Here is a 27,737-nt window from a genome sequence, read left to right as displayed (position 1 = left end):
TTTAGAAAATTAACTTTCAAAGTTACTTGTTTTGTTTATATCCTAATAAGCAGTGGCAAGACAAGCTGTGAGTCATTTTAAAAGTGACCTTGTATCAGGAAGCAATTACTTAACCAGAAGAAAAACCTGCTCTACTGTAGGTTAATCACCATCCATTGCTCCTCTTCCCAGCTAACTCCATATTTTACAAGATACCCTCTGCACGAAGTCTAATGTCTCTCAAGCACTTGAGTAAGTTTTGAGGTGTTCCCTGCTGAAATGTATGTCCACAGGCCCTGGCCTCTTTAAGGGGGGAAAAAAGGGCAAATCCAAAGCAACCATCTTGCATTTGGTTTGGCATTAGTTTCTCTCAGTCAGGAGAAAGTATAGTAGCATATATTGCATTTCATATAGGAAAAGAAATTAAAGAATTTACTGCTCTCTGGTCTTATCCTCAGAGTAGACAGACAATCTATTAGTCTCCAAATAGTCATCTGCTTCTGTAGGATTCTTTTTTTTCATGGAGCAGGGAGGAAGTAGGAAATACTCTCTTTAAGGAGAAAGTGTTAGTGGAAAAACCATCCCATGCATTTAGATCCCTCCAGGTTGTAATAGACTAAGTGCCTGAGCAGGATTAGTGGCAGACATTTCCCAGACCTACCCAAACCCACCTGCACTAGGACTGTTTTGTGATTACAGCAGGGCTGTGTGACCTCCCTGCAGCACGGGCCAGCCTTCCACAGATCAGGCTGCAGGACCAGCATTCACTTTGCTTCAGCTGTCCAGGTTTCCAAAACCCAGAAAAAAAATTCAAAACACTCTGCCTCCCATCTCCACTGAGTTCTCAGAGCTCCTGCACTGGGAAAGGCCAGGCTGGAGATGGTCCTGCTGCTCAGATTTGGTCCAGTGGTTCCACATGGCTGAAGAAAACTCAAGGAATGGCCAGTTGGCCACCCTCAGGAACAGAAGCAAATTCCCTGTGAAGCCCTGTCCCTTATACTTCCATAATCGTATCAGAGCCATTAAAGAAATTATTAACTGTAACCAGGAGACAAGGAATAACCATACAGGAGAGGAGCCTCCTCTAAGAGCAACAAGCCACCACTTTTGGTATTTTTGTACCATTTCTGACACTGCTACACATTCTAATCCCAACTCTAATCAGAGTTGGTGAGGATGCTTATTTCCTTCCTCTCCAAGAACCACAGAAGACTTAGTGAAAAACCCAAAATAATAAAAATTCAGGAATGGAAGCCACTTAAAAAACTCAAGGGATTTTAATGACTGAATGAATAAGGAACTATTTAAGAAGCAAACAAGTATTTTGCTATCAAAGCACAAGCTAAAGAATTTAAAGAAGCCATAAACATTAGTAAGCCCAACATACAGAACTTGGGAGTAAGAAGGCATTTTACACACAAGAGTTTATCAACACAAAACTGTTTAATATTTATTAAATGACACAAAATACCTAGATAACAGACTCACTCTCTGAAAGGACATGTATTTACATTATTTACCAACTTAAGAAAGACTCTCTGTACCCATATCAGACTTATGAAACATAAAAAAGGTTTTGCTGCTTTTTGCATCAAAGGATGCAACGGTGATACATGCCCTGTTTGCAAGTCTGCATAAACTATAACTTTTTGATGCAGTGAAAAAGCACAATTCATATTCTGGTAGCTGAGGGAAGAGGCTTCTGAAAAGTAACAGGGTTAGTTTTTTTTCCCCCCACTCCAGACACACTCTGAAGACTGTTATACAAAAAGTATATTACATTTTTGAATGCTGCTGTACTCTTACATTAGTGTAACGTTTCAAAGAAAATATTCTCCCTACTATATGAGAGCACTAAAAAAAGTGGTATTTGAACATTTTTTTAGATGCACTTTTTTTTTCTTTTAAAAGAAAGCATTAGGGCAAATGATATGTCTAGGAAAAAATGAAAGGCTGACAAAAAAAAAAAAAAAAGAGCAGAGACCAAAATATGAAGAACAGCTAAAGCAACTTAACAATTTGCTAGGGTTTGTTTGTTTTTTTATTAACTATTTACTTTGGCACCTTTGTGTAAACTATAGAACAAAACAACGTTTACAACACATTTGCAATTACAGCATTTAAACAAAATGGTCACTTTTGAAACCAGCCAAGACAAAAAAATAGTCCATTTATGGGTATAAAGATTAAAAAACCTAAAATATATATTTCTAAGAATAAACTGCAATTTCTTATGAACAAGGTGCTATAAACTGCATGCAAGAGTCAGGATTAAAAATGTGTGGCCAAACAGACAAGCTGTGTTCTAGCCAGATGAGTTGTGGTCCAAGCCCACTGTAGTTGTTTCTTACAGAGATATATATGGCTCAATAGGCAGGCACATGATCCCAGCAAGAAGTTGCAGAGTTGTACGGCTAGACGACAAATCTTGGCTGCAGCTTTGTCATTAACCAGGAATGAGTGAGACCTTAGCAGAAGAGATGAACAAGTTCTTGGGGAAAACCCATGAAGCTACAAGGAGAAGCCTTCTCCCCTCCCCTCGCTCACCCCCTCTCCTGGCCTGGCCAGGGTTCTCAAAGTCCATTCTTTGGGTTGCTTTAACTCGATTGCGTTTAGGGTCTGCCTCGGCTCGTGGAGTTCTGATCAGATTTGAGGGTATTTTCTATATGGTATTTTCTGCTTTTAAGTTACAGAAATAGACAGGATAAAAATGAACTAAACCTACAGACCTTTGCAGTTTGACTGAATGCAACACTTGTGTAATGAGGGAGGGTTTAACCAGAATGGGTATTTAAACACGTGGTGGTGTTAGATTTATATGCTACAACAGACTGAATGGAACCAGTTCCATACTGATGTGCATCATCTCCTGTGTCCCAAAGAGTTAAGTCTTATGCTTCTTCCCCAATTCTCTTTAAAAGGAATCTTTTATTGGCTGAAGATACAAAACACATACAAGAAAAAGGAACATTGAATGCAAAATACAGAAGGGATATTTTTATGGTGGGGGGCATTCATTCCTCCCCAGTGGATCTCTATTTGAACTCATACTTGAAGATTTGCAGGAGCAGTCTTCAAGTTTCTTACCACATAACTCTACTGTCAGTATTTTTCTCACAGAGGCAGGGGTGGTCCTGGATGTCTACCAGTGGTTATGCTGCAATAGTGTCAAGGGGCAAGGTAAATTTTCTGCAGATCACGAAGAGCTGTACGACAGTTAGCTGAGGGTGACTGCAAATAATTTAGTAGGAGAAAAAACCCACATTCGCTTCATCTGTCAGCTGAGGACTGCATAAAAAAGAGCTTGAGAGAAAACACAGCTGGAGAAAGTATGGAATTAAACAGCAGATAAAAAAAGCAATAAGGATGGGATGTGTCAGATAGAAAACACACACACATACACACACTCACACACATGCACAACCCTGAATGTGGGATCACAGTGATAGAAGTTGTAGGTCATAGAGAGCTAAGTTACACTGCCATTAAACAAAACTAACATCTGGCTTTCAGGAAATATCTGGTATTCCCCAGGACTATCAGTGCCTGAAAGAGGATGAGGTTTTTCATTGTGCTCTGCAACACAGCTGATCGTAGATCTAAAGCCTGGCTGGGTAAGGAAGAACTGTTATGTGGAGGAGTTACCTTTTCTGCTGACACTTTTTTCCCATATATTCCTGGCACATGCTGCTATAAGCAATAAAAAAAAAATGTATTTTGTTGAAACAAAGCTCTACATTCAAGTGACTTACTCTCCCATGTCTTATAAAGATGCAAAGAATGCTCTCTGGTCATCTAAGAAAATATATTTTAGATGCCTTGTAGCAATACTTAACTTTCTATATGAGAGGTAGGCTTCTGGGTTCTAGGAGGCCTGCTAGGCTCTAGGGCTGAGTTCTTAAAGCTTTAAGTTAAAGCAATCCAAAGCAGGGCAGTCCTAGAAGAGCTGCCCTGTCTAAACCTTGAGGTTAATTCAAGTTTAGAATGTTGCAAAGCAAAACAAGTATTAAAATCCATTTGCAATTTTTGTTCTTACAGCTGTACCACAAATAACAGTGTGGCTTTTCATAGATATCTGTAAATAGATTCTCTTTTCTAGAGTATTGCTGCCAAGAGGTGAAGGCCTCCTACCCATGACTAGTAAAACCTGTCACTTCTTCCAGTATGGCTGTTTTATGCTTAAAATTCCCAAAGGTGAACACCAAGTCTCACAGGCAAGCCATATAAATCTAATCTGAACTTGTTTTGTTGTAGCAGTTATTTAAGAATGGCATTTGTATATACAGTATATATGCCCACACCGCAAACTTTATACATTGTTTTATATTGGTAACATTTTGCCTTAATTGTGACCAAGAATATTTTCCATTAGATCAGCAATAAGCATAGCTTGGCTTATTCCCCATTTTCCCTCCCTCAAGGGAAAAAAATCCAAGTGTGGGCATCAACCAAACCAATGGTATGTATAACTGAAATGCATTCTGTACAGTAAATTAAAAGTTTGCATGCAGTTTAAGCATTTTTAAAGGCTATTTTCTTATATTAATTAACCTTCTGTTTCCATTTAAAGATGTGAAAGACATCTGTCATACATCAAGGGACTCCTCTTCAGACCCAGAGACAAATGGAATCACAAAAGACCAGGTACTTTCTTTCAGCTTTCTGCACATCTTACTAAATAACATGCAAAGAGTTCAACAGCATTCTTCTTAAAATGTAAATAGTACTCTTTAAATGGGCATGTTAACCACTGAAAGAAGTCCACTCTACTATACTTTTCCATTACACTGCTTTCATTCAATCATCGGTAGTATAAAAAGTCAATTAACGGGATCAACAGGCTAGTTTATCCACTGGCAACTGTGTAGGACACCAAGTGTGCAGTAAAATAAAGGCCAACATATGTTTATGCAATATAGTTGTACTGATTCGGGTTTTCTTTATCTCTTTCCATGTAGTCCCTGTCAATTAAGGATTCTATTCTCTTCTTAAGGTCAGCAGGCTGCAAAATAAAGCACATGTCAGAATTATTACTTTGCAGTCAATGCCTTTTGGTTCTTTCTTTCCACTTAAACCAAATGTCTATACTGTTTAAGATGACTGAGGAAACAGAAATCACAGTTTAAAAAAAAATAAATCCTCTAAAAGTATCAGAGCTTCTAAAGTCTGCAATGTATAACTGATGGAAGAGAAAGTTACAAAATTAACTTGTCACCTGCAGTTAAACATAGATTTTTTTTTTTACAGCAGGGAAAGATATTTACTGCTGTTTGAACTGAACTCTAAAGAACTGCAGTTCATGCATCACATACCAAAGCGCTTCTATTTCTGACTTTTAGCTGGTAAAAGATGGTACAAGTTTCAATTCCTCTTGATGCAAATGAGTTTTGCAACAGTTTGGGTGCCCTCTGATTTTGTTGGGTGAAGGACTTTATAAAAATCCCTCATGATAAAGAGTGAGGAAAATCATTCAGATCAGCTGTTATACTCCTACAAAGCCCAACTGCAGCTTATGCAATACTTACAGGCCTGCAGGAACTCACCATGGTAATAAAACAGAATGAGATGGCACGACCTTTTATTTTACATTTCCATCATATATTTGAACTCCAACAATGCATCACTGTTTATCTGAAAACCCATTTTCATTTGTACACAACAAGCTAGTCATTATATATTGCAACTGTGGGCTTCTTCAGCTCTGAGACATTCACCAAGATTTTATTTTAATTCCTAGATATTAAATAGTATAATCTGTCTAGAAAAACCACTGTACATTTATTGGTTACTAATTTATTAAAAAGTATCAACCAAATTAAGAATGTAATGCAGAATTGGTTTTGAGATCTGAAGCATTTTCCCCTTGTGCCCAAGAATGCCCTGCCAGAACACTGCAAATGCAGGTAACAAGGACAGCCAGCTGCACCCTTACTGCTGACAAACTCCAGCACTGAAAGCCTTTGGAAGTAGATTTTATTAGTAACTGGCACTTCAAAAATTCCTGAAAGTGAATATTTGCCCTTTCTAATACTAAAGAGATGCATGTTTTAGACAGAAGCACTGTTTAACTGAGGGCAGCCCAGGGAATATAAAAAGAACTGGTAAAGTTTTAGAAGAAAAATCAGTAGCCCACCTTGACTGGGAATTTGAGCTGGTTGTAGACCTCTGACACGAGCAGGTTGTGACTCAGTGTCTTGCGCATCTTCATGATCCGAACGATGGCGGCGTCGATCTGGTACTGCCGGTCCTGGAACACCCTCTCTGTAGTGCTTGCCTGTTCCTCTACCTGGAGGATCCATTTAGGAAAGTTTTAATGAGAACACCAGTACTGTCAAAACAATTCTTCTTCGTATCTTTAAGACAGTTCTCAGTGTAAGACAATAAAATGTCTGTTGTCAAATATCTGACACAAATCCTTTACAAATATAAAGACCGTCTGTCTATTAGAAAAACCACTTGTACAAGGAATTAAAATCTTTGCACAGATTTTACATTGGATAGCTGTCAGGGAAAATTCACTGTGAACTTGTTTCTATGTTCAACAAAATATTCAGTAAAGCTCCAGGGAATGATAAAGGATGAAAAGAACATTCCCTAATTGGAACTTCTCTCGAACAATCTTATTTAGAGACATCACTGGTGTCTTAGTATAGAAGCACACATTTAAATCAGCACTGGTAGGTATGTGCTGTCATCCAAATTACACGTGTAACTTTGACAGAGACATCACAAGCGAGAGGAAAAAAGCTTGGAAATGGGCAGGCAACAAGGTTCTTAACCCAAGGATCTAAACCCCAGAGGATTAAAAAAAATATACCGTTTCTTTCATCTGAATTTGGTTGATTTTTATCCTGAAGAGCTTATGTCTGAAATCATCATTACATGTGAATTTATCACCATCTTCCACATCTTTGCCTTTGGGGCTTTTAGTCAGTACTCTGGCTTTGCCACAAGCCAGAGATTGAAGTGTCCTTCTCAGCTCTCCATCCTCTAAAGCAGAAACAAGTTGTTTAGGTTTTTTTCAGTAAGAACACTTGGAAGCAGTTGGCTGTTTTCAATACCAACCTATTCCAGTGGCTTGCTTTATCTCCTCTAAACTGAACTCCTCTCCTTCATTAAACATGAGCAGCACCAGTGTCTGGAACAAGGAGACCTGAAGTTCTTTTTTGCCCTGTCACAAGGGAAATTAACAGACATCACTAGGCTGGTTTATTTTTTTGGGGGGGGGGGAAAGGTAGAAGGGAAGGAGAGGGGATGAGGGGAGCATGAGGAACAAGTCACTATTACATGTCAATTATTTCACTTTAAGGACATTATTTATTTGAGAATATGAAAGAATAGAAGTTACTTGTCACCTTGTGTTTACTATGAAACGCAGCACAAGCTACAGGTCACAAGGCTGGACTATTCTATCCTGTGACAAAATTCACCCAAGATATGCATCAGCCTACTCAAGACAAATCTCAAAGCACTGAATGCTTAAAATTGCAATTTGAAAGATCTTAAAGTCTAACACAAACATTAGTTTAAGAAACACAGTATAAGGAACTATAGAATCTTTGAAACAACCAAATTTGATATTACTTGTTTTAGCATTAACATTTTTCTGAAAAATAGAACTGGTAAACATTCCTATTTCATAAGAAGATTTCATGTCCATGAAGAAATGCTGAAGGGGAATAACTGGAAACCCTTTTAAAAACAGTTGTGTTGTTGTACAATCCAAAACTTTACAGTAAGCTTGTCACTACTGAAATAAAGAAAGGATGCTTGATGCTGTCAGATGACATAAGGCCACCTAAGGAACTGCCCCTTTTTTTTCTCCCCACTATAAAAATTAGTGCCATTTTTAATCTGGAGCTAAACCCATTGAATATTTTCCCCAATAGTAACCAACAGGGCTTTTTTCCCCACCAATACAGAAACTGGGTGCATCTTCTTAGACCTTACTACTTTATTTCATAAAACTACCAACTGAAAATGATAGCAAGAGGTTAAAAGTAACCACAAAAACAATGCTAGGTTTTCCATCACAACACAAAAAAGCTTCCTGATATATCCCTAAGGTACAACCCAGACTTGGAATTGACAAAGCAAAGGAGTAAGAGAAACAACAGACTCACCTCTTTAAATTCTGCTTTTAGCACACAGTGTCCTAGTGTTGACTGCCACTGAAGTTTCCTACCACTGTGTTTTCCTAAATAAAAGGTCTTGAAAATCTCCTGCAGTTTTACCATCTAAAGAAAGAAAAACCCCGAAACACTAAAACACAGTTTCTACTTTAAAAGCATCCTTCCCTCCTCCACAATCAATTTAAGCCTTAAATCAAGGCTTTGAATGATGACAGGAATTACAAGAAAACAAATTTCCTTTACAAAGAGACAGTTCTGCATTTCTTTCTCTAGGCATATTTAAAAGCAAGTTGCAGTTGATTCCAAGATGCATTTCTGAGAGGCTGATACTTGTAAAACCTGTCTGTGTTCATTACCTCTGGGGGCAGATGGACCTCCATAGGCACGTAGGTTGGCCAATAACCCATAGTCAGAATATTCACTGTTAGTTCAATGTTGCCAGGGACATTCTGATTTTGCATATACTGCAGAGAGAAATAAAATACATGGAAATAAAACCATGTTTATTAAACATATTTCAGGTAGAACTGAAAGGTTAGAACAGACATTGCAAGAGCAGAGAAGAAAGAGACCTATAAACTGCAAGTTACATACAAGAAAATTAAGAAAAGCACTTTCTCAAGTTCTAAAGGCACTTCAACACAGGAAGAAAACAGCAAAAGTAGTGTTTTAGCAGACTGATGTGAAGATCTACCTAATTGTGTGTGAATGGAGTAAAGAATGTTAAAATTTCTTTGAAATCAAAACCTTGCCAGAACTAATGGGCAAAAACTTCCAAATCAGGCATCAGAATATAGTGGAGCTAAAAATGTTTTAGAACTGGTGTTAAAATGTTTTTTAAGTTTACAAATCTTTTATTGCTGCAGGTGCTACTTGGTTTATTTGTCTGAAGAAGGCAGTTTCCAGGTTTTTTTTACTCTATTGCTCAAGAAAACCCTTAATAAATTCAGTAAAATTTTCAAAAGCACAGACAGCCCAGACTTTCCCCCAGTACCTGTTTGAATTGTATCATTATGTCTTTTGAAAGCTCCATATCTTTAAACATTCCTTCAAGTTTGCTGGTGAAAGCAGCTCCACATTCTATAAAAGAGAAAATGTAAATCTTAGAAATTACCCTTGTTTATTTTCAATGTCACAGAGTAGTTGTTCTAAATGTCAGAATGCACTTTTAAGCAAGATGACCTATTTCAGCAGATGCTCTTACATAAAAGCCAGGATTCTAATTAAGGTACACATTAAGGTTATAAACAAGAAAGGGGAAAATGTTTTAATGTGGCAGCTATTGTTAACCCAGTCCTTTCTGCACGTGGACCTGACTGTTCATCCTGGGACTATGGTGGCAGCCTGTCATTCAGATGACAATTCCAATCCCTATCAGCTGCCTGCCAAACTCTCTCCTAATGGCAGAACAAGATCAAGCTCTAAAACTCTTACTCTTACCACCCAAAGATTCCATCCAATGGAACAGTGAAGATCAGACTAGAGGACCAGTAGCTGGCAGCTTCGTGTTCCAGACCTTATACACAGTGAATAACAAATAAGTTCCCTGAGCACCTCACTGATTTACTCAGCAGGGAACCTCAACTCTATTCCACAGGCCAAGATACACTTCAAGCTCCTGTTTTTTGGCTGTTATAATTACAAAACTAAAAGCAAATGAGTCTCCTCCAAACCCACCAGTCATTCAAGACTTGCACAGGAAGCTTTTGCCCTCATGTAAAGGGGAAACACTAACAGCACCTCTTGGAAGGCCTCTTAAAATAACTACTTTTAAAAGAAAGCAAGCTGATAGATATTTACCATGTTTGAGTTTGGAAAGCATAGATTTTTCAGCATCCACTGATGCACTCTTCCCAACTAATAGTCTCTTTGCTAGATCTTTTTTATAAAAGGCCTCAAAGACATCTTTTCCTGTAAGAGACAAGATTTGGAAGTGATCACAAATCACTGTTGCTTTTTAACAAACATTACCTTCAAGAGGCCCAATTCAAAGCTCAGTAAAGGAAAAAGGCCTTCACAGGAAAATTTCAACAGGTTTTAAGTCAGGTCTTGTTACTGACATTTTAACAGGCAAAGTATTTAAACAGCACTACACCAACAAACCACATCCACAGAGAAAGAACACCTGAAAATGCAGTCAGACTGCAGAAATAATTTCCAAGTACCTTACTGATTAAACAACAGTATCCCCATGAAAAAAATCCCAATACTTACCATATATGAATCTAAATATGATCATAATTTTATCCAGCATTTTTTCAAGTTCTTCATCAGTAGCTTCTTTGTTGCCTGCACGAAGCTTTGAATCTACATATTTAGCTAAAAGTGTTGAAGAATAAAGGGTTTAGCATATGCTTAATATAATAACAAAACAAAAATTTATAAATCTAATATTGTGAAATGTTGAAAATAAAAATGATCCTGAAATCACCTTCTATCAGTTTCATCATAACAAACTTGATACCTTTTCATAGAGGCTATAAAGTTATAAAAACATTATGGGCCAATATTTTTTCAGATAAGGAATTACTGCATTTTAACTTTACTAGCACACACAACGTTAAAAACATTTGTGCTTGTGTAGGAAAATCCTGGTCTATATTGTGATCTCAAAGCAAAAAGTCACTGTTTCTACAGATTGACATGCACATAATAAAAGGAATCAGAAGAAAAATATGTAAACCAGTTATTTAAATGTGTTGACTACATTGCTGAATTCCTCTAGCAGATTAAAAAAAAATTTAAAAAACCCAGTAATTTCAAATGTTCTGGTAAGCACATGACAGTTAGGGAATTAATACAAAAAAAGGAGGACAGAAAGCATCACTCCACAAACCTAACAGCACAACCAATTGCAGAGCAGGTATTATTCACTGTGTGGGGAAGATGAAGGAATTCAAAAGTGCAGAGTGCCAGGCATGGAGCACAAATCTGTAAACAATGTTCTTTGCAAACTAGAGACTGTCCCCACACTGTGAGAGCTTCAGGGCACCCTCAGCTCTCTTCACTTTCACATGTTAAGCCCCAGATCCCTGCAGAGCCCTGACCAGCTCTGTGCACGTGTGCTGCTGGCACAGTCATGTAAGCTGCTGGAAAAAATCACATTAGCAGTATTGTCACACCTGGACACCAGCCAGTGGCTGGAATGGCCAAATTCTGATGCCCTGGACTTTTCTACAGCCCAGCCAGTGAAGTGATAAACAGAGTTATTGATATTTAATGCTACCCTCTCAAACAATTCCTTTGCATCAGGCAGCACAGGAAAGCCCCAGTCTGACATGCACTGTGCATGGATTGACACACAATTCCAGCATATCCCATGTGCAACTCCACACCCAAATTCTCACATGGAAGAGACTGAAGGAAAATACCTATGAGTTCAGCTGGCTTATTTGGTCTTTTGTTAATGAATGTTTCAAAGGCTTCTTTCATGGCATTTACAAACTTCTCATTCTTCAGAAAGCAAACATCAATAATGTGGTCAACTTTGTCTTTAAAATCAAGAAGTTCTTGGACCATGGTTTTGTCTTTTTCTGGATTAATTACTATAGTGCTACCAAATGCCTGCAAAATAAAACATAACTTTCAATTAGCCCGAATAATTAATTTAAATGACAAGACTTGTAAAAGCCTAAAGTTACCTTCTTATTGTATTGTTTCTAGTACTCATATTAATTCCACAACAAAATAGTATTATGAAGTATTTACTACATAATCATTCCTAGATCTTTTTATATTGATTCAAAACCAATTCAGAACTTTTGTCTAAAGAAATGAAGTTAAGCATGACAAAATTAACACATCTGTTTTTATCATCTATAGCCTCAGGTTTCACACAGATAAAGCTCCCATTAAACTCAATTTTATTTAACAGTACTCCTATGCCATTCCAAAGCCTTCCTTTACAACAACCATACTTTCTATGACATTTTTCACTGAGAAATAAGATTAAACTTCTTAACTTAAGCTACTGCTCATTCTGACAGGAAATGTTATCAGGAAGAAGACAAACATTCTGCCGTTACCAAAATAACTGTTGGAGAAATACAGTTGTCCCCCAAAACTAACTGTAAGCAAGATTATAAACACCAAACTTATCTGGAGTTCAATAATTCAACTCAATGTTCCGTATTTTCTTTGACAGGACCAGAACAGTTACTGTACCTTTCCCAGGATGTTTCAAAAGCTGTCTATTAAACACATGTTTATAAGCAAGAAGTATTTAATTTTTCGAAAAATGCAATAGTTTATAGAGATGACTCAAGTATCTGTGTATAAACCCCAGTGATACAGTAGTTCTAGCATCAGTACCTTTATGTACTCAATCCAGTGCTGCAAGAGAACCTGTACTCCACCTCTTACACGACTGAACAACTGATACAGAAGAGACAGGTCTTGAATTCGGTTTTCATCAAGAAGGTGGTTTAAACCTGCAAATGCAAGAGTTTCAGTGGGAAATTAAAACCAGTGTAACCCAAAGAAAGCATGGTTACAGTGAGAGACCTCTTCAAAACTAATATTTTTTATCAAACAATTACTGGAGGTGGGCAGGGGGGTATTTTAAGCTACCTAATTTAACAGCAAAACACAGAATGGCTGCCTGAACCAGCTCAAACCTTAAAAATTTGTTATTACAGTGGATATCTTGGGCTACATGTACTTTACATAACATCCTTATCACAAAACCTTTGCTTATGTCTGCTTTACTATTCTCTAAAGGTTTGAAAAGTTTACACTGTACTGATCTGAAGGAAAAGTTCCTTGGCAAGGCAGCTCTGAGTCTCAACTCCAGGTGTAAAATCAGTGTTAATGTTTGAAGGCAAGCAGCTCTGAGGAGTATCTTCACCATTCAAATTTTAACTTTCTGGAGAAGGCCTGATGCATCACAGTAAGGTTCTAAGAAAGTAGGTGGGTAAATATTGCAAACTTGATACTTCTCTCAGTGAAGAGTTTGTAACAGATGTGCAGGAAGATGCTCACATACTTGTTTCATCCAGAATCCAGCTACTAAGGACTTGGCCATTTTATTATTCAACTCTTGCTGCACCCATTTCTATTTCCTGATTCTCAGATCAACAGAGGGTCACTTGACTCCACAGAGGCTATTGCAGAACGGAGGCAACGTATTCCACTGCTCAAATTACGCTACATTTCTAAAACAAGCTGCTTTTTGTTAGGAGTACTCAGTATTTCTTTCTGTTACAGCCATAACTTGAAGGCTACGCTTTTCTTTACCTCCAAGTCTTTGAAATGCTATTTAACAGACTGAACTCGAGTCCCCTGTTCTAGTTCTAGTTGTCCTTTCTCTTTGCTGTGTATCAGAAGACAGCACAGCATCTCTTTACCTCCAGCAGGGAGAATGGGACTTGCCCTCTTGCAAAATGGTCAGTGCTCTTTTGTGAACTGAGGAGCAAAGGGTGTTATAGAGTGATGGAACTTGTGTCCTCCCCCAGCACCTAAATCTGCCACTTTCTCTTTCTGCACAGGAATTGAAAGCCCAAAGCAGTAATTAGAAACATTTCTATAAAGAAGAAAGATTACCTTTCTGAAGAATGGCTGTTAAATGTTCACCTAGAAGTTGTTTTTCTACAGTAGCAATTAGTGGCTTCCTACAGAAAGAAATGATTATAATTACTTTTCCTTTTCCCATTATTAACACTTTTAAACTTTGTTTTGAGATTATGTTAACTACATTTTCATTAGGAGTGCTCTAATTATATGTGGCTAAGGACCCAAAATGGTTATATACATATTTATCCTTTTCCCTCCCCAGTAAGCAATCTTTTTTCTGTTTGCTGACTGATGATTTTAATTCACACAGTAAGTCTGTTGTACATGATCTGCAGGCAGCTGGACAATGATTCCATCAGGGAAGAAGTTGGGCAGAAGTCTGTCAAATAATATACCTACTCCTGTTTTATGGGAGGAGATTCATGTCTTGGGAGATAAACCAAGGAGATAAAAAAACCACACCTCAAGTCAAGAGGTATTAAAACAAAATAGGGAATTGGCCACTAATAATGGTGTGGAAGAAAGAAGCCACTAAACAAGCTAAATGTTTTTAACAGCTGAAGGAGGAAGAAAATAAAAATGTGTGATGGTAGTGATAAAACACCTTCCTCTCAGAGATCTTATAAATGACCTACATTTTTTATGGCTTCATGGTAGGAGAATATTTCTCCTGCCCTACCAGTCATGACTCCACCTGACTGTGTGTGAAGAAATCCTGTCTCTAAGTAGAAAACACTGAAGAGTGACACTATTTGATAATTTCCCAGACTCCATAAAGAATATACAAATATTTTAAGGAAAATATTCAGAGTCCTTAGTTTGAGAATTCTCCATCCTGGGTCCTATTTTTTCAGGTAGGACACCAGTTGATTAATTGCATTTCAGCAAGAAAGAGACACTTGGACTGCAAGTGGCAGCCTATTTTTCTCCAACCAAATACCCAACATTTATGTAAAAATAATCAGTGACTTAGAACAAAAAGCTATTAGCTGTGTGAGCCAAGACAGTGCTTCACTGTAAAGTGAAAAGCATTTGATAGACAGTCAATAACTGAAATAAACTGTAGCTATTTAAATGGCCTCATCAGAAGAGGAGCCAAACAGGTAATACCACCAGGCAGAGACAGTACTTACTGTGTGCTCTGATCTAAATAAGTGATTATTCTGTCTGCTTCTTCTTCCAAGCGCTTGTTGACATGGTGAAGATATTCTGGAACCTGAAATGCCAGAGTAGTTTTGTATGTTTAAAAAAACCCCAGAACAACCAAGAAGGGAAAAAGAGAGACAGTACTGGTGTAACAGCAGCAGCAGCTCCAGCTTTAAGCAGAAATCATTAGCACTGTGACTGAAGGCAACTGGATGTGCATTTCTTTTTTCAGAGTACTACAAAACAAAGGTCACATTATGGCCTTGCACACTGGCTAAGGCAGCAGCAAAGTTCCACTCCCTGACACATGCTTTGTCATTAGGCACAACAAATACTGTTAAACATTCAAAATACCTCTCGTTCCTGCATGAGCCTCTGTCCCTCTGCTGCATACAGACGGTTTGTCTCTTCCAAGAATCTATGTTCGAAAGAGTCCTGATAAATCTGGGAAAACAACACAACAGCAACCCAGGGTAAAGCTTACTGAGCACTAAATAAGGATTTGAGCTATTTATTGGTTTAAAGGTGAAGCAGGTTTACTCACCTGCAAGTCAGAAAGCATGCTCAGAAGGCTCCGCAGTAAACTCCTATCGATAGCCTCCCCATTTCTTTCCCTCTCAATCAGCAGAAGAATGCCATCAATAGTTTTGTTCTGAACCTTCTGATCACTGATTATATGAGTTCTGAACAATTCTAGCCCCATATCCCTAAAAAGACAACAAAGACTGCTCAATAAATTGCATAAGAATAAACCTCAGATGTCTCTATTATTAAAACTTGATCAAATAAAGAGGCCAATACTAGCACTGCTCATTTCTCTGCCCCCAATCACTCCAGATGAACAAATACATGAACACTACAATAAACCATGACAAAGCATGAACAGTAAGCTACAGGTTTTAAAGACCAATGCAGACATTTTTTCCTAAATAACCACATAGCTTTTACAGCATCTTTATTTTTCAGCTGGTTGACAAGATGTTGGAACAGCAGCCTTCACAAGAAAATCATAATTTCACCCTGGGTTCAAATTCCATGGTTAAGTTTTTGGACAACATTCCTTTTGTCCATCACTTGCCAACCTCTAATTCTCAGGCAGGGCTTAGAACAACTCAGTGAGGTGAAAGACAAGGATCTCTGCTTTGGGTGTCCCAGTTAAAACCTTCCATGAATTTGAAACTATGGGTCTGGACACTTTTAGGAAGAGTCAGGACCTCCAATCTCCGGCAAATGAATTCAGGTGGTGCCAAAGGCACGGTAGGGCACAGACTAATTATTAATAACATGGGGGGGCAGAAGTTGAAGTCCAAAAGAGAGTAACTTGCTTTTAATTGAAGTAACTTTTTCCTTCAAAAATACTTACAGAACTTGGAATACTGTACATGTAAAGTCAGTAACTGGGCACACCAAGCCCTTGCACTTTGGTTGTTGACAAGACCCCTTCCTTTAACTGTGCAACTGGAGGCTGATACCTACTTCACTGAGATTTGGCATCACAACTATTCTAGAACAACTGTAATTCATGGCAAATAAATTTGCTGTAATTCATGTCAAATAAATTAAACATCTCCCTTTGCAACAAGGACATATGCATTTATCATGTAATTTACAAGGTTTAAATAAAAAACCCACGAAACAACCTGAAAATCAGCAAGATATAAGCAAGTTTAAATGTACCCCCAAATAATTTTATTCTTTGTGCCCTTACCAAATAGATGGCAGCATGGAATTCTGAAGTACATAAGTTCGATCCAAGAACAAAAAGATACTTCTAATCATAATCTGTCACGAGAAGGAATAAAACAGCCACAATCATTTTACTCTTGAAACTAAAGAGCAACACAAATTATGCTCAACAACAACAAAATTCCCATCAATGGGAAGTGTCTAAGTGCTTTCCTAGACACTGCTATTTATTTAACATCGTGTGCCAATCCCAGCAAGATGATCAATGTGACACTTAGCGTGTTTCTGTATAACAGAACAGCTCCTTGAAAAATAGGTATAAAAGAGAAAGGTTTGCATAAAAGTGACAGTGAGGAGCTGGGGGTGTGTGTGTGTGTGCACACACTGCAGGCAGAAGATATTTCAGAAGTTTGAAAAGGAACAGAGTTAAGCAAAACACAGGCTGCAAGGCAACCAGTTTTCCTCAAAAAGATAAGAAACTTACCATTTGTCTGCAGTGATCTTGCCAACATTTGTCTATTTTCTTTAGAAAAAGGACACTATCCAATGAATCCATGAAGAAATCATTAAGAAAATCATAATTAACAGGTAGTGCTAGCAATGAAATGAACCAATCTTATTGTACTTTTTAAAGGCACTTAACAGAGAGCACAACAAACTCACCTACTCCCAGAAAGAACCAGTTAACTTCTTGTAACGTGTTTATTTTTAATGAGGGTCCTTGTGTTAATAGTCAGAAATCAAAATTATCTGAACAAATTAAAAAAAAGTATCTCAACACTTTTGAATGTTTTGTTTAATCTCCCATTCCTGTGGAGCGGAACAAACATCCACACCCCCACACCTCAGAAACAACAATCACAAACACATGTAAGAGCCCACCACTACACAGGCACTATAATTTCAGCTCATGCTAAGAGATAAATTTTGCCCTTGAAGTTTATCTTTTATTCAGTTCACTGCACAGTTCTGGTACTAATTAATATCTGCTTAACAGGATCTCGATCTGCTGCAACTCCAAACTTTTGAAAATAAAACATTTTGATCTCAGAACCTGATCTATCCTGCCAGACCACGAGTATTTTTCAAAAAGAAAACAACAATTACTTGTTGGAAGACACTTCTGTTTGTCTAAGCATGGCAAATTCAGTATAAAAAAGCCTGATGTGATACAGCCAATACAGCCTTTTTAAGCCTTGCTGCAAGTCTAACACGAGCTTTTGTAAGATGTCAAAGTGTTTCATAAATACCAATGAAACTTTCTCACAAACTTTTCAAAGGGTTACAGACATAAAAGAATGAGTTGTGTTCTCTGATGTCCCACAAAAAAAATGAAAACAAAACCACTTGTGCAAAAACCAGGAATTCAGATTACCGTGGCCTAACGTCATGAACTAGTCAAAGAAATCCATCACTTGCAGGTAAAATCATTTTGGCTTGTCAACAGCTAAAAAAGGATATTCTCTGAATTGGTGAATTTGTGCTTTAATGTGGTCTTCACAGATCTGTCTCAGTTGTTTGTACAAATTTGCAGAAATCTTGTAGGAGCAGAGATTTTCAACAGCCTGAAGTAAAGAGAAACAGATACTAAGAAATCTGTTTATATTTTTGTATGTGATTTTACAAGGAAAGGGGGACACCACCCCCAAACAACCATGGAATTCTTCTGGTTCTCACAGCTTTTAACATGCAAAACACCAGAGAGAGACATGGCACTGTGAAGGTAACAGGAGACAAAGGCAGGCCATGAACAGCTCACAGATTATCAACTTCAGTTCCAGTACAGGTATCTCACATGGAACTGCAGGACCGGCATCTCTAAGAACAAGGATGTGAGTTTAACAAGTTCCAGCAGCTTGCTGGGCTTCAAACCTCAGAGCAGACACTCAATGTCTTAATTTTATTAACTGCTGTGCTCTGCAGTGGAAAAGCACTGCTGGTTTAATTTCCTCTTTCAGTCCTTTCCTTGATGAAGCTTCCCTCATCCCCAAAAGTACATACATATACATATTTTATTTATCTCCATCCACCAACCCCATGCCTGAGTAAGTTTAGTTATAACCTTGAACATTAGCAGCATGACTACATTCCAGATGTTTACAGTGACAAATTCCAACTTCTAGATCATCATCAAGTGTTAGAAGAATTATCACTGTGCTCACAGCAAGTGAGAAGAAATTTAATGTGGGCGTGTCTTGGAGACTATCAAGCAAACAATCATTAAGGGCAAAAATGTATTTCAAGACTTTTCCAAAATTCATATCCATTGACCAGATTTGGAAAGCAACTGAACAACTTTAACTCTTTGCAGACTAGTGAAAGACAATATATTCTGTAAAACACCTGTAGAAGCTAGAGGAGAGATATATATAATTTTCAACTAACACTTCTTGCTGTTATTTATTTATTGGAAAAGACTTCAGTTGCCAGTACCACCAACTCCTAGGGGAAAAAACCAAACAAACAAAGGACTGGAAGATCAAGTTTGTTCCCCAGCACCTGCAGGCAACTGTGCAGGGACCACAGCTCAGAAGCACCCAAAGCAGATCTACTCCATCACACTCAAGTCCCCCCAAACCCTCCCCAACAGTCCAGACAGTCACCAATAAAAGCACAGCAACAACCAAAACAGCCAAACAAGGAGTTCCTTGATCTATCCTGGGTATCAATGGCAATTATTGATGAGTGCAAGTGCACTACATCCAATACTGGCTCCAGGATTAAAGAAAACCCAAACAAACCAAAACCACAAACAAAACAAACTTCCGTAAAAACCAAAACCCCACAACGAAACCATCCCACACAATGATAACAGCAAAAAAACCCCAAGCCTGCATGAGCTTACTGTCAGAATTTTACAGGTACAGCAAGAGAGTCAGTGTGCCAATTAAGACTAAACCAGGTCTGAATTACAATTATAAGGAAAGCTGGAATTATCAACCAAGTATACAATATTAATATTTAGAAATAGTAACAAGTTTAACTCTCAGCCTTAACATTTAAGACCAAACAAATACCATGATGTGATAAGAAAATATAACCTATAGTTCAGTGTTCAGAGCAGGTTATGGGCTCTGCTCAGCTCTATTCCACCACTGTACCCCCAGGTTCAGGCAGCAAAGCAGGAAATAACCCGATACTTCGATTCAAAAGAACAAAGGAGTAGAAAACACTGAGCATCAAAAGCCTGATTAGACCTTCAGCAAGTGCAAACTTGCTGGATTTCTTAATTTCTTCCACTTACTTTGGAGGAGGCAACAGAGAGCTGGGAAGGCAAATGTTTTGGATGGAACTTGCCTGTCACCTGTGGAACCACCGTTACTCTGGCTTTGACCCACCAGCCCAGGACACCAGTGCCCCCTTTTCCCTTCTGGTCACCTCTTCTCAACTACCAACACTGTCAGAACTGCTGACTACCAAACAAGTACTGTTTAACCATGCTGCTCTAAATTCTTAAAAGAATTAGTCTCTGCACTGTAGATGGACAAATGCATGTGATTTAGTGAAATAAATTAACATGTATTAATATACAACTACTTTTATGGAGTGTTCATACAAATCTGTGCTTTTGCATTTGTGTATCAGAAATTCCAAAGTGTTAAAGACATCTGTTAGGATTGAGTGTTTGAACATCAAGTGCAAAACTTCTGCATCTTTGTTGATAACATCCATTGAAATGTTTTAATTTTGTGAATTTTGCTCAATTGGCTTTTTATTTTCAAGAGATTAAACTTTCTAAGCAGACAAACACCAAATCTTTTATTAACATTTGCTTTGTGAAGCATAACATCACTACTGCAATATTATGCTTTGCAAATTACTGGCATTGCACAACAGTAAATGTAATGTATCAAAAATTCCCAACAACTTCAGGGGCTCTAGTTCAAAAAATTATCCTGTTCTGAATTAGTGGAATAAGTGTTTCTGATTGGGGAACCTGTGCCCTGAAGATGGTCAGAAAATCTGAAGAACTGTCATATTTCCTTTGTGTAGCATAGGGGTAGTTGGGCTTTTGGTTTGGTTTTGAGTTTATTGTTTTAGTTTGTTAACTGCAGCATCAACACCTGGCTTTGTGTGCTGAGGAAAAGTAGGAAAAAGAAGTGAACACAGCTTCAATGAGAGAAAATCAGAACTTTCCTTAAGTATTTAACTCTGATTGATTAAAAAAAAAATTAAGTATGGATCTGGTACCAAACATCTAGATTTCTACTTTCAGGTACTAATCTAAGGAAAATTATTCTATGCAAGAACCTTTCAATTCTGTAGCACTTCAGCATCTCAAAGATGTGTATAATTTCTCTTGCTGAGGAGAAACAAAGTACAAAACTTGGGTATCACAAAGAGATAAAGCTTCAAAATGTTTGCCCAGTGGGATTTTCCAACACAGACAAGAGTTAAACCAAACTCAAGAAGTTTTCCTCCATTAAAAAAAGAAGTATCTTCTTTTGAGGTGTGCAGCAGAACTTTTGCACTCTTTAGCAATTCCCCTCTCTGCTGGGATAATGGTGCCTGCCAAGGCATATTTGGCATCAGATCCATTTACCAAGCAGCTGTTCAGAAATGGTATTAGTTTAGTTAGCATCTAAAAACACTAGTGATTCCTATTACTATTTTTAAATCAAGACACTTATTTTTAGATTTATGTAAAAAGAGAAAAATTTCATACTTGATTGCACTCTATTTCACTGAGAAGTATCTAAGTTATTACAATGTTGAATCATTGAGATTTAAAACAAAAAAGCTTATCTTTTGTTTTCTGACCACAAGCAACATTAAATTAAGCCTGTGGTAAGAGTGAGCAGGAATTTAAGTAATAACTGTGAAACAGAAGCAAGGATTTCAATATAACTTTGTATTTTAAAAAAAATTTTGGATATCCTTCATGCATTTAACAGTTATTTAGTCTAGATTAATTTACAATACCAGCCAGTACAGTTGGTTGTAATTTGTTATTAATTTCATAAAGATTTACAAAAATAACAATACTATAAATTATTCAGTTAAACCCCCACTATTTTTAGTTAATTAATTGAGCATTATAAATTACTGACTCAAATCTTCGTTCACGAAGCTTAGCCATGATGATGATGATAAATTACTGTAGTGAGCTTAAGAATGCATTGGACTGAGGAACTGTGTGCCACGAGGAATGGCCATTTATTCTTCCTTAAATCCGTCCCCAAACCTTGTGCAAACCGGACTTTTTCCCCACACGGAAATGCAACTTGTACTGAGAAGGGGAGGGTAGGGGAAGAAGAGACACTAAAAAGAGATGGTGAGAAGGCTACATACACACAGAGGAACAAATCAAACAACTAATCAGGTAAAAAAAGGCTTTAAAAGCAGAGTAAAAAGTTCAAGTGGTTCTTAATACCCAGCTAGAGCAGCACGGTTGCCAAGCCGCTAAAACCGCAATACCGTGACGTGTGTAGGGAAAAGGTGAAGGGGGGAAACCTCCCCAACACGTTCAGCTGAAAAAGCAGAAGTGGAGCTTATAAAAAAGAATCAGGAAATGCCCTTCAAGTCTGATCACTTCCTAAAATATTTAAGACAAAACAATCAGAGCTGTTGATGAGAATAAATCTTTGGTTCTCAGCTGTTAGAACAGACAGATTGCTGCAATGCCAAAAAATGACAATCAAATAAAAACAACACAATTCCCGGAGAAAAAATGGTATTCTATTCACATACAAGAAGTCAATAAAAAGTTTCAGTTTTTAAATGATCTCTGATACTTGATCATGGACAGATACTGTCTTCAGAAATTATATTTTAATATAAATCGTCTTTTTCTTACCTAAACACCAATGTTTTAGGATTTCACATTTTTCCTTTAGCAGATAAACACCATATGCCCAAAACAGAAAAGGGAATACAGATCCTTGCCTTATTTAATTATTGTCAACTGTTGCAAGGGATAACATACCTTGGATTATGTTGTGGCAAATTAAAAAAAAAATAATTTTGAGTTCAATATTAGGTCTTGTGAAATTTTTAGTCATGATTTTAAAACAGAGAAACTATTTGGTGACAAGTTTTTCAATGACAAAAGCAGCTATTAAGCAAAATGTCATATTCTTACCACCTTATCAAAAGTGTTTTAAGCAAAAAAATCCTGCAATGACCCAAAAAGCCCCATCCCATCCCTTTCACTTAACACACTTACCTGGTAGAGCTCTTCTAGATTGTACTTAATTGAAGTACTGTTCTGGATAGCTTCTACAGCTTCTTTCAGTTTCTGCCAGGTTTCATCTGTGTAGTTTTCAGGCAATTTGGGTTTATCTTTAAAAGAAATAATATAAAGTTTGAGAAAGTATTTAGATAAAGCAGAACCTTTTACAGAAATGAAAAGAACGTAGCTTTGAGGGTAAAAGGTATGGGTTGATGCTCCAGATTTGAATTTATACTTACAAGAAAAGAAAGCATTCATGTAAAAGCAGTATCTTATTTATATTTGAAAGAGTAACACATTATAAAAATTGAGCATTGCTCTTCAAATACACATCATAGCAGTTGTAGCCCAAAACTGGTATGGTTACAAAAAGCACAATACTGTTCCTGATCAGCTCAAGAAGGGATAAAACCAGCAAGAACTGTCTATATCTTCATTACTCTCACTACCAGGACAGCAGAGCAAAAAAAAAAAAGTGAACATAAAAGGTGAAAATGATAGATTAAAAGATACAGAGTTGTGTGTATCTTATTTTTTAATTTATTGCTCATTAATTCTACTCTGTATTAGAGGTTGGAAAGAAATCCTCAAGAAACATGCATGGAAACATTGTAATTATAATACAGGCTTTATGGTCCCAAGGAAAACATTCCAATTTTAAAGTAATCCATTTATGTCTCTCTTGGGTTTGGCCAGTGGATATTTGTTAGAGTTAAGCCTCCTTTAATGTTCAAACAGCTCAAGCTTCACAGATCTGACTCCCTCCGTTATTTTTTCTGCCTCTTCTCTAGAGATGCCCCTGCCCTGCAGCACCTTCAGCGAGATCAGAGCATTTGCAACAGGCTCACATATTCCCCAGGTCATATCCTCAGAATATGAGAACTATTTCAAAATTCTGTGTGTTCTCATAATTAACTAAAATGACCATGTTTGTTCTAATATGCACATTCCCAAATGGAGAAAGGAAGGAGAAGAAAATTTAGGGAGAAAGATGACACATGTACATCCATGCCATCAACAGGTGAAACTGGCCCAGAGTTTATACTCTATTATAGTTGACTTTTACATACCTAACAGTAAGAAACAAATTTTAAAGCTTTATGATTTCCTGAGAAATAAGTAACAGAGAGAAGTAATTTTTTTTGTTCTCTCCCAAGCGTTTCCCTACAATATTGGCAATATCCCAACATTAGCTGCATCCTAAGGACCTGGAGAGACAAGTGACTACAGACTTGCCTGTTTTCACTAGCAACTCCTGAGTATGCTGCTCAGCAGGAAACACCAGGGGTATGGATTTTAGGAAGTTATTTAAGTTGTAAAGGATGCTATTGCTATCACTCTAAGATAAAGACAATAAGATTATTATTCAGTTTAGTATCTGAGAGTAACTAAAAAGCAAATCTGTCAGATTACTGAGATGTCCTTTCTAAGCAAGTGATTCAAATACCAATCCATAAGCAATGATGATCACAGCACCATGCAACCCGTGACATTTAACAGGTAATTTACATGTGAAGAGTTAACTTCTCGTAAAGATATGGGTGTACAAATAACCAAAGAGTGGCTTTCTTTCTCACTATGCTGCATCATAAGTTCATGTTTTAAAACAATCAAATTAAATGATGCTGCTGTGATGGGCGGAGAACATTTCTGAGAATTGGAACCTTAAAGTTTCACTGGGATCGTGAATTGCTGTAAAACATTACAGTGGGTAAAATAACCCTAATCCTTACCTAATGCAGTACCTCTACTGAACATTTGTGCCAATTGTGTATTTAGAAATCAGTTATAATGTCAGTAATCTCTTTTACCCCTCCCCAACCCCAAACACATGAGGAAAAGGAAACAACTCAAGAAAGCAAGCTATTGGACTGTTCTGGAAGGCAGCAAGAGGCAGGAAGTAAGAAAAGTCCATGATTTCCTCATCTTTATAGGGAAAAAATGACAGCATTTTAGCTTTCTGCCTACACCTATTTGTATTTTTGTTTACCAGAAAATGAAACAGCATCATAGCAGAAAAGTTTCACTTCTCTGCTTCAGCTGGTCTCTAGTAACAATACTAAAGAATCTCAAACACATCTTGTGAGAGAATTTATAAAATAATGTAAACTTGTAAAATAAGAGTAAATTAAGACAGAGAAAAGAAACTACAATTATAAGTTACAGTGAAGATATTACAAGTAAAACACTCAGTAAAAATCTGAACTACCTACTTTAAAGGCAACTGGGAAAACCAGAAAGGAAATCCGCCATAAGAGCCTGATAATCACCTTAGTTTCAACATTTAAAACTAAGCACAGGCAGATTAACCTATAAACAGGCAACTCGGATAGAGGCAAGACATGTAGATTCAAGGCCAATTTAAAAAAAACCACGATCTGTGCAAAGACTTATCATAAACTAGGTTAAAATAAACACTAAGCCCTGAATCAGGATTACTAGCAAAGAGGTATCAAACATTAGAAGTTTGAACAAAGGCAATTTACACACTTAGGTAGTAAAACCTTTCATCTAACATACAAGTTAAGGCCTTCTCAACAGGCAAGAGTGAAAGGAGCCTGAAAAATAATTTCAAGCAGCAAAGTGTAGCTCAGGATGTGTACATGACTGGGCAAGCACGCATCAGAAAACATTATTCTCCTTTACATAAGTATAGAAATGTTCGCCACAGAAAAGCCTTTCCCGTAAAACCTGGAGCTATTTGAAAGGAACCGGTTTTCAGGCTGAAAACAAAACGTGAAGTCGAGTGTCAGCTCCCCCTAAGTTGTGACAAATTATGGCCTGTTACCTTTAAAGTTCTTGATCACTAATTTCTTAGCAGAGCCAGGTTTACTGTTGGCGAAACTGGAAACAGTAGAGGAGGCAGCTTTGGTCAGGCCATTTGCATGGTGCCCCACAGCCACTGATGAAATTAAAAGGCTTTTATTTTTGAGCTGCTGTTGGTGCTGCTGCTGGGAAGAGGCAGCAGGAGAGGAGGAGGAAGAAGACTCTTCAGCCATCTTCACATCGAGTCCAATAAAATCCACGGAGTCCTCAAAGCGCAGCTTCTTCTGGAGGTGATGGTTGGAGGAAGCAACCCCTGAGGAGGAGCACGAGGAGGTGGTGATGACGGAGGAGGATGACGAGGAGGTGTTTTTGGAAGGAGAAGAGGTGCAGGAGGAAATGGAATCAAATTCTTCTTTTTCGGAATTGCTGTTGCTGCTGTTATTTAACTTTCTCTTCTTGCAGGAGGAGCTGCTGCTGGTGTTACCATCAGTGGCAGGTCTGACCTCCTGGGCTGCAGCTGGGGGGTTGGGGGAAGAGAAACCTGTGGGAAACATGAACACACAGAAGTGAACAGGCTGAGGGGCATCAAATCCTTGTGGTGTGACAAAGAGAGGGAGAGTTTTAGAGTCAGTCTCTGTTCGCTGTCTCTCGTGGGGGGTCTTTCAACTCCTCTCTCTCATCAGTGGAGTCCTTCCGTACTCCCTCTCCTTCTCGTTCTTCTTTGTCGGAGCAATCACTTTATCTCCTCTTCCCCTTTTCTTTAATACTTTGTTTCTTCTGGTAGTTTGCCTCTGCCTTCCTGCTTCCACTCCCTCCTCAGTGGAGCGCCTCCGTTCCTGCCTCTCACCCCCCACCAGCTCCTCTGAGCTCTGCTCTCCGGCAGCGGAATGCCCCACGGCCGCCCGCTCCCCCGGCTTCTCCTTGCGCTCCCCTCCTGCTCCGGCCGCCTCGTCTCCGCCGAGCAGCAGCGGGGCGGGCTGAGCGCGGCTCCCTCTCGCCTCGGCTCCAGCCCCTGGGCCCCGCACGCCTCCCGCTCTGCCCCGCGGCCGCTGCGCTCGGGCCCCGCTCCCCCCTCTCCGGCTGTGCCCGCGCTGCTGAGGGGGGACGGCCCGGCCGGTTGTTATTGTCACCGCACGGCGGAGGGAGCGCAAAGATGGCGGCGCATCCGCCCGCCGTGCATGACGGGGCGCGGCGCACGGAAGCGCGGCCGGGGAGGCGGCGGGACCCGCCCCGGCACCGGGGAACCGCCTCAGGGACCGCCCCGGCACCGCCCCGGGACCCGCGGGAACTGATCCTGGCGCGTTATCCCCGCGCTGGCGGGCTCGTTCTGGGTGGTGGGACTGCGGTGTCGGGGGGTCTCGTGCCGGGGTCCCGCCCTGCCCTCAGCCGGGGCGGCTCCCGGGCCCTCACCCGGCCCGTCCCCCCGCGGGTTCCGGCTGCGGTCGCTGCGGTGCACGGCGGGGTTCGCTGGGGCCCGGCCCCGGAGCCTGCGGCCAAGGCCTCGGCCTGTTATGGAAATGGTTTTTCTTACACGTATTGATAAACAATCATTTAGCATCAGCTTTTTCATATGACTTTAATACATACGGACTTGCATCGGGTTACAGCCTAGTATTTTTTTTTTAAAACTTTTGGAAGCAAATACAGAAGTCGTGGCCCTTCAGGGTCTCTTTTTTTTTGATGCTGGTGGATCTGTTACCAAAGAGGGCTGTGAACTCCCCGGGAACGTTGTTATGATTCAAACGCTGTTGAGAAACGGCTGTGGAAAGAGTAACAAACCAGGCGATGAGGTTTTTGTTCCAGGAGGTTCTCCAAGGATTTCAGCAGAGAGCGCACACCTGCCTGCCTGACAGCAGAGCTCCTCGGGGGAAGGCTGGTGGCACTTCTGCGTTTGATAGGAAAAGATACGCTAACTTGTCTTGACAGAAACTGTGGCGCACAGAGATAGGAATGTGATGTTACTGAGGTTCTTCTGGAGCGTGTTTTGTCACTGAGTCACTGTCAGACAACTCCTGAGGCCTGGAATGTAATGCCAGTGATGTGTAGAAAAGTACTTTTTCCAGATTAAAAAAAATACATCAGCAAAACAAAGCTTAAGTCTGTTTTTGACTGGCTTTAGAATAGTTTGTGGGTTCCCAAGGCTAATACCTTACATTCCAAGTCAGATGTAACAGAAATAAACAGGTTTGCTAAGTAAATAAAACTTATGTGACTGTGCTGAAAAATTTTCCTCTGTTCGCAGTAACTGTCATGTTCACTTAAGCCAAATTAGGTAAGGAGTGTAGAGCTGTAAGAGATACAAAATTCCTACAGATTCTTGGTTTGTTGAAAGGATTAGATTTAAA

General features: G+C 38.9%; 1 protein-coding gene across 1 annotated transcript; it reads right to left on the bottom strand.

The window, feature by feature from the left end:
- Positions 1 to 1,240: 1,240 nt before the first annotated feature.
- On the bottom strand, positions 1,241 to 26,578 carry CUL4B (cullin 4B). The gene is made up of 20 exons (XM_027687145.1): positions 25,415 to 26,578; positions 22,621 to 22,736; positions 17,916 to 18,019; positions 16,939 to 17,008; positions 16,477 to 16,550; positions 15,313 to 15,475; positions 15,123 to 15,212; positions 14,756 to 14,838; positions 13,653 to 13,720; positions 12,423 to 12,541; positions 11,483 to 11,675; positions 10,326 to 10,430; positions 9,912 to 10,022; positions 9,106 to 9,191; positions 8,468 to 8,575; positions 8,103 to 8,216; positions 7,045 to 7,150; positions 6,797 to 6,969; positions 6,113 to 6,265; positions 1,241 to 4,981 (listed from the first exon to the last, which is right to left on the bottom strand). Exons 1-20 carry the CDS (start codon positions 25,944 to 25,946, stop codon positions 4,886 to 4,888), a joined length of 2,664 nt encoding a protein of 887 aa, XP_027542946.1. The 5' UTR covers positions 25,947 to 26,578; the 3' UTR covers positions 1,241 to 4,885.
- Between the last annotated feature and the right edge of the window lie 1,159 nt (positions 26,579 to 27,737).

The sequence above is a fragment of the Neopelma chrysocephalum genome, unplaced genomic scaffold (assembly GCF_003984885.1).
Source record: "Neopelma chrysocephalum unplaced genomic scaffold, ASM398488v2 Primary Assembly neopelma1_73b, whole genome shotgun sequence".
Classification (NCBI taxonomy): Eukaryota; Metazoa; Chordata; class Aves; order Passeriformes; family Pipridae; genus Neopelma; species Neopelma chrysocephalum.
Note: the sequence above shows the minus strand (reverse complement) of the source record. Positions and strands in the feature narration are given on the sequence as shown.